General features: G+C 41.7%; 1 protein-coding gene across 1 annotated transcript; it reads left to right on the plus strand.

Annotated features, from left to right (window-relative positions):
* Positions 1–2407: 2407 nt before the first annotated feature.
* Positions 2408–8073, plus strand: aipl1 (aryl hydrocarbon receptor interacting protein-like 1; the record flags this gene model as incomplete). The annotated part of the gene is made up of 6 exons (XM_083913924.1): positions 2408–2512; positions 4671–4850; positions 6525–6713; positions 6958–7134; positions 7223–7364; positions 7874–8073. 6 exons carry the CDS (start codon positions 2408–2410, stop codon positions 8071–8073), a joined length of 993 nt encoding a protein of 330 aa, XP_083770050.1.
* Between the last annotated feature and the right edge of the window lie 278 nt (positions 8074–8351).

The following is an 8351-nucleotide window of genomic DNA, read 5'->3' on the forward strand; positions in this document are numbered from 1 at the left end:
CTCTCTCTCTCTCTCTCTCTCTCTCTCTCTCTCTCTCTCTCTCTCTCTCTCTCTCTCCCTCTCTCTCTCCCTCTCTCTCTCCCTCTCTCTCTCTCCCTCTCTCTCTCTCTCTCTCTCTCTCTCTCTCCCTCTCTCCCTCTCTCCCTCTCTCTCTCCCTCTCTCTCTCCCTCTCTCTCTCCCCCTCTCTCTCTCCCTCTCTCTCCCTCTCCCACTCCCTCTCCCTCTCTCCCTCTCTCTCCCTCTCTCTCCCTCTCTCCCTCTGTGCCTCTTTCCTACAGCAGAAGCACAAATGGTTCACATGTTCATAAACATTATGCTATGTGCGTATATGCTGTGCGTCATGGAAGGAGCCCTCCCTCTTGGGTTATGTATATGAATGAATGGCTTCTACACAGGGAATGGCTCCTCCCCAGGAAATCCACGACTGTACTTTCCAGAAATAGAGTATGACTTGCTTAAAGTGGAACTAATGCATCAGCAACGGGTTCCCAACAGGGCTAAATATGATGAAGACTGGGTTGTACCTCCTGCTGGCAGGACTGCTTGTTGCTGAACCTGCTCTCAAAAACGTGTGCATGCGGTTCAGCAAACTGGCACATTTGATTTCCCCACGCTACAAGGTGCATGAAGTAAATCCAGATATGCATGTGTACACACATACACACGCGTGCACACACATGCGCAGTTAGACGCGCAATTGCAGAGCAGTAAAGAAAGATGTAGGCGGTGTGACGCAAGCATTATGAGTCACTGACACAAATCCTGAGCCTTACACCAAACACCATTGATATGGTATTAACTCTTCAACAGGTTGGATGTATTGCTGCCCTCCTTTCACTCAGTTGTATGAATGCACAGAAACAAACAATCATCCACCTTCAACCTTATTCACTACCAACCTCTTAGGAACTTTGGTTCCAGGTCCATAATTGCAGATGTGACAGGCGTCCAACAATGATTAATCACACTTTTTATTGTGTTGTTTTTTAACTCACAGACATGATAATCATGTAAAAGGCTGTATCTATAGCAACACAAGCCTGTCATCCAAGAGAAGCACCCCGCCATATGGCCAGTGTTTCCACAGAGAAGGACAGAGGAGCAGAATCCAGAGAGGAGAAACAATTTACTTGTTATTAAAATATACCATCATTAATATAAGAATGACTTTGCTCATGAACCACTACCACCTCTGCTGGGTTACAATTTGTAAGTGTTTGTGACTAATATAGATGAGTCAAACGACAAGTATTTGTGTAGCCTAGTAGGCCATGTAAATGTCTCTGAAGGGCTTCACACATCCACATTAGCAACACTTCTAAATCAGGACCAATATGATTATGAAGAGAAGGACCAACTCCTGCTGCACTACCGACCTCTTCCACAAGAGAGCACAGAATCTGCTCACTGCCTGTACTTGGGGGAGTTGCCATATAGTTGCTTAATCCTGTCAGTCACATCAGTGGAAAAAAAGGCAAACTTGAAAGTATGTTATATATAGGTCTTATTTGAATAGAGATAAGACTGCAACCTTGCCTGATAAAACATGGTGAAATACCTATTCGTCCACGTTGCTCCACAGAGGAAACACAAACTGCCAAGGTGCAGTTATGGGGTTTTCTATTTGCGCAATTAGTACGGAATAAGGCATTAACACTGGGTAATGTTTTAGAATAATTGCCCCCTCAAACTGATTGCAGACTTTGTTAGCAAACACTACAGGAGCCTTGGAATACTCTCTCTCTCACAGACACACACACACCGCCCAGATGGGAGACAGATGTTTAATAGAGAAGGTCAAGGAGTCCATACAGTAATTGTCTGCTCCCCCATTTCTCAGTATTCTCAGCATTGTTCAGATCACCACATCCACATAAATCCAGGAAATTTCCTCTGGAATGGAAACCATGTCCTATCTAACAGAGTTATTTGTTTCTTTTCTTTCTTTCTTTCTTTCTTCTCTCTTTCCCTCTCTCTCTCTCAAACACACACATACATTTTTGTTCTGGTGTCACGGTATATTCAAACAGGGTTGGACTCTTCACCCACACTGACATCGACGTGTGCGGCTAAGAAAACAACGACAAGAAGAAAGACTAATTTAATCATTAAAAAAACTTGATCCACTTCTGACTCGGCTTCTCCTCCCTTCTGGAGGTTTCTAGGGTCTGAAAGTATTAAGAGAAAATGCTGATGATGACTCAAAGTAACAGACACATGATGAAACATAAGTAGAGGAGGAGAAGTTACTAATCTCATTATCCCTACCTAAACTAATCCACCATGGAACAACAGCTCCAAGTCATCCATACCTTCAACACATGTTGTACCCCACACTCTGACTTTCTCATAAGATACATACATATGCACGGTAATATAACGTGATCCATATCAATAAACAAAAAGATGTCGGATATGGAGGATACAATGCTGCTGGGCTTGGAGGGAATCAAGAAAACCATCCTGCATGGAGGGACCGGAGACATCCCCAAACTCATCACAGGGGCAAAGGTATTGTTGGGTTTAAGTACTTTATTTTCACTTTCTGATAAATCCAGGTCACTTTTAAGACAGTTAACCAACTTAGCACTCATTCATCATTAAGTGCGAGTCCACAGGCATTTTACTTTATCTGAGCCATATTTCAGACCCTATTTTAACAAATGATTGAAGGGTTGATAATATGTCTCACAAAGAGAGTTTTAAGTGTTCTGAATCTAATTAGATGCACTTTAACGAGAAGTTAAAAACAATCATCATACCATGCACACATCATATGAGCATGCACAGACAAAAGAGAGCAACATCATTTCACCAAAGAATGAGATAATGTCCAAATGGAGGCTCTTTTTTACCTGCCTTTGACTATCGTATAGACTTAATTTTTAAAGTGGCAGATGTGCTTTTTTCTTCTATTAATATATAATATAATCTCATAAAGGATCACTTCAGTTGTGTTTGTTGTGTCTCCTTGAGGATCTGTACTGTTCTGAACAGACTGTTATTGATTCTGATACCAGTATCGGAAATGCCTCCGATACTGCCGAAAATGCTGGCATCGGTATCTGCGAGTACTGAAGTCCAGACAATCCGATACCACGCAATTTATTAGAAATGGGAATCTATTTACTGGTTAGCTCCACTCTGACACGGTTCCACTTAATCTTTAATTAATCAGTTAAATAATTCTTAGTAGTTTTTGTTCATAATTATTCTCATATTTATATAGTTAAGTTGCTGTTGCACTACTGTTTTATACTGTTCTATTTAAAAATTAATTTAAAAATGAATTGCTTTCCATTTGCTGTATTCATTCATGTTTTACAAAGGGTTTAACCTGAGCCAGGCCTTACCACAATAATAATCATATCACAGTCATGCAGAGCTTCTTCTTTTTTTTAAACACACTGGTATCAGTATCTGTACTCAGTATCGGCCGATACTCTCAGCACGAGTATCGGAGTTGGTATGGCGAGGGAAAAATGGTATCAGAACGTCTCTATTATTGGCCGGCTGAAAATCCTGACTGACTGTTTGATGTTGCATGGCTTCATTACTTGAGGTTTGCGGATCTCATGACTTGAGCAAATTTTTAGCCACTGCAGTTGAACGTGATGAGTAACGGGAGGCATATCCATGTAGCTGCAATTCTCCAGGTGGCCAGTAGAGGCCGATAGAGGACACATAACACTCAATGACCCTTTATTGAGAACAATATTTTCAGAGCTTACTCAACACACTTTAACCATCAGACACCTGTTCTATGAAGCAAGTGTACTGAGAAGCCAGCCTGGCTCTTTTTTTAGTTGATTCAGTTCCATAAAGCAAATATAACATGGTTGCACAAGTTGCCATGATAACTGAGCTTCAACTATGAATTTGCTTTAAAAAGGAACTAATTTGCAAAAAGGGTCCCATGTCGGACAAAATAAGTCGCTAAGAACTGTTTTATAATATGTGTGTGATTATAATTCAACAGGGAATAGCCTCCACCTCTTTGAAAGTTTAGCCTTTTTTACATTTTTTAACTGAATGAAAAATAATTCTTTGATGTCCCTTGTGTGTTGCCATTTCCCTGATCATACCAGCTGTGTGACCCTCGTGACCTCTGTTGCTAATTGACCGTGTGTAATAGTTTTCTGCTTCTGTGGAACAGTGGAAGTTTCCCTAGTAGTTTTCACAACTGATGAGTCACTAAAGGCATTTGACATCATTCTATGTTGGTAAAATCATTATCGACGTGTACTGCTTCTGTAGAGGGCACTGTTATTGTGAAATGTGGGAGAAGCTCATGAAAGAGACGTTTTTTTTAATGATTTAACTTTCCTTGGACATCGTACAATAATGCAACCTTGGCATGTCTGTCCTTCCTCCTGTAGGTCTGCTCTGTTGAATAACTGAGCAGGTCGTGATGTAAAATTTTTGTTGGGACTCAGTTGCACTTTGTCTTTCAATTCAGCACAACAAGCTATCTTTAATTGTATGGTATTTGTGATCGTTTGCATTTCAGGTACTGTTTGGCCTTTCTCATGATTACTTTTGGTGCTTCTTGAAAGAGGCTTAGTCCATTTTAGTAGTCCGCAGTTCAGGTTAAATGTCCCCACTTTCTGTCCACACTGTAAAGTTGTAACAAGTAAGATTTTTGTCTCTATGGTTCTTCTTACACCAGGTGACGTTCCACTTTCGCACCCAGTTGTGTGATGATGAACGTACAGTAATAGATGACAGCAAAGTGGTGGGAAGCCCCATGGAGATGGTGATCGGCAACATGTTTAAACTGGACGTCTGGGAGACCCTGTTGTCCTCCATGAGGATTGGTGAGGTGGCTGAATACTGGTGCGACATCATTGTGAGTGAAAACGTTAAGTGCCAGCTGCTTTGTGTTTTAATTTGTTTGGGCGTCTCCTTGTTTCATGCCTCTGAGAAGTTTGACTGTTCACTTTATTCCCCAGGACTGGATGAACAGGCTACCTGAAGTACAAAGCACTTACATAATATTAATTATAATGTCGCTCTTCACATTCAGAACACTGCCTCAAGGACATTTTGAATTCCCCGCATAGTTCCTGTGGTGTATTGTTTTGTCTTCCTGAATGTGGTTTCTGTGTGACCTCTTTTATAAAACATGTTGTCCCACACAGATATCTAATGTTTAAAAATGCCCCTGTAGCCTACCAGAGAGAGGTGTTATGAAGCTACTGTAACACACTTTCTCTGAATGTGTGTTAAGTGTGCTTATCTAATTTAATCTAGAATTTGTTATTTCTGGTTTGTGTATGCCACACACTGTCAGAGACAGATGGGTTGAGGCGTACTGTCATTAATCTGCAGCAGCCTCACTTTTCTCTAATCGGCTCTGTTTCTTGCTGAATCAGCACTACTGACTCCCTCCACTCTGATTAGATTTGATGGAGCTTAGAGCATTTATTCACTCCTCTCTGAACGACATGGCTGCACCCCACACTCCCACTGATACGTTATGCAGTACCACTCCCATTCAGTGGAGGGCAAACTTGCCACGTTAGACTGAAGAGGACTGGAGATGTTGTGAAACAACTAATTAGAATTACCAGCTGTAGCAATGACGCTGGTATTGTTTTCACCTTGTGAGTCTGTGTGTCATTACTGCAAAATGTGGTCCTGGAGACACCTACTGTAGCAAGAACTACCAAAGAGAAGGTTATAATTTTTTTGCCAGGTTTTTATCTCTCTCTGTCTGTGGTCAACTTTTGTCACGTGACCATGTGTGTAATTGAGATCAATATAAAGGCCAAGTTTGAAAATGAATGTCATTTAAACGAGGGGGGCTTAAGTCAGCGATAGAAAGTTAAGAAGGGACCTTGGCTCCTCCACTTTCCGCCCCTGGATTTGGTGTTGTGGTCGGTGTGATCCCATCAAAAGATGGTCTCTAGTTTTAATAACGATCAAATTTTAATCAGTTTAATGTAAAAGTAATCTGAATTCCTTTAGAGTTATCCTGATACCAATACCAGCATCGGAAATGCCTCAGATACTGCCTAAAATGCTGGTAAAAATACAAGCAAATACACGTCTGCACTGATTTGATACCACATAATTTAGGCCTGAAGGAAATATTTATTTGTTTATTTATGTTCTTTTTCACTTACAACTGACTGTCAAACTAGATAATAAAAGAAAGGTTCTGTGGCATTAATTCTCTCTCTTCTCTATTTGTTCATGTTTAACATGAAAGGTTAAACCTGAGCCAGGCCATACAAATGAGAGCAATCATATCACATCCACAATAACAAAAGAAATAATAATATATTTTTCTTATAAGGCACTGATATGGGATCAGTACTCAGTTTCAGCAGATATGCAAGCTGTGGTATTAGAATCAGTATCTGGAAGGAATGGTACCAGAAAATCACTAATTTCCTTTGTAGGGTAATTGCAGTAGGAGAAGAATGGTCTATAACATCATGTTAGTGATGACTTGAAAACAGCTTAGTTATCCAAACTTCAGTCACCTTTAGCCTAATTCCTCCTCTCTCCTCTCTAGCACACTGGCGTTTATCCACTTGTGTCCAAGAGTATGAGGCGCATTGCAGAGGGCAAAGACCCCGTTGACTGGCACATTCATACATGTGGAATGGCCAACATGTTCGCCTACCACAGCCTTGGCTACGACGACCTGGATGAGCTGATGAAGGAACCAAAACCCCTCTACTTTGTTTTGGAGCTGCTTAGGGTGAGAAAGAACACAGACGACCACATGGATTCATGTGGATCTGTGTTAAGGGGTTAGGGGTATATATATATACGTATATAGATATTTGTGTGTGTGCGTGTGTGTGTGTGTGTGTGTGTGTGTGTGTGTGCGTGTGTGTGTGTGTGTGTGTGTGTGTGTGTGTGTGTGTGTGTGTGTGTGTGTGTGTGTGTGTGTGTGTGTGTGTGTGTGTGTGTGCGTGCGTGCGCGTGTGTATGATTGACAGGTGCAGCAGCCCAACGAGTACAACAGGGATACGTGGGCTATGAGTGATGAGGAGAGGCTGAAGGCGGTCCCTGTGCTGCACGGGCAGGGCAACAAGCTCTACAAACAAGGACACTACGAACAGGCCACACAAAAGTACAAGGAGGCTATCGTCTGCATCAAGAATGTTCAGGCGAAGGTGATCAAATAAGTGGTCCGAAATAGAGTTTAATTTGATTCTGTAACAGTATGTATAGAAGTGGATCTGAACTACTTTTCCTCTTCAGGAGAAAGCGTGGGAGGTCCCATGGCTGAAGCTGGAAAAGATGGCCAACACCTTAACACTCAACTACTGCCAGTGTCTAATGCGCACGGAAGAATACTACGAGGTCATTGAGCACACCACCGACATCGTCAACCAGCACCCAGGTTTGACACTGACGGTGACTCATCCGTAAAGCAGAAAAGGCTTTCTTTGCTAATTAGATTATCACATTCAGGCCCGTTGATACATATCGTGAGTATGAGAGACTGTCATGCTGTATAAGCAGTACAGCCTGACAGCCTTTTTCAAGCTAGATATGTTTTTGCTGTGTGTGTATGCAAGTCGTATGTTTCATGTGTCTATAAAAGTCCGACCCAATAAAAAGGTCTGGTGCCTCTACTTCAGCATACACTGTCTACAGTATACGTGTGTGTGTGTGTGTGTGTGTGTGTGTGTGTGTGTATATGTGTATGTGTGTGAGTTCATCGTCACACATGTGAATCTAACTAAGCTGTAAAAGATGATTAAGTAAGTAGAAGTAGAATAAGTAATTTGTTTTGAATACGTCACTTCAGTTAAGGTCATCTAACACTCTAAAATGGTCTCGTTGATTAAATATTACAAAGCTGAAAATGGCTGCTGTCAAATATGCATGTTTGTATTTGTCCTCCAGGTGCAATGAAGGCCTTCTTCCTGCGCGGTAAGGCCCACATGGAAGTGTGGAACGAGGCGGAGGCTCGGCAGGACTTCAGCAGGGTGCTGGACCTGGACCCCGGCATGAAGAAGGCCGTCAAGAGGGAGCTGGCTGTGCTTAACATGCGCATGGAGGAGAAGAACCAGGAGGACAGGAACAAGTACAAGGGCATGTTTTGATCTTGGAGAAAGTGCAGCAGAGGTTGACGAATCAGAGAAGTAATGAGCCAAAAAAAAAGTATAATTTTTACCACAATTAATTTTACCTTTATCAACTACACCCAACTCCCTGCTTTGACTTCCACAAGGGCTGTGAGACGATGCCAGGAGTATGAAAGACTGTTCACTAAAATGATCCTGGTGTATTAAATCAGGATATTATATAAGCCCCTCCCTTTCTGCTTGTCTTTATTTTTACTCCAAGCAGGACAACCTATTAAATTAAGTACTTTTCACTA

Source organism: Echiichthys vipera (genome assembly GCF_963691815.1).
Source record: "Echiichthys vipera genome assembly, chromosome: 5".
Lineage (NCBI taxonomy): Eukaryota > Metazoa > Chordata > Actinopteri > Perciformes > Trachinidae > Echiichthys > Echiichthys vipera.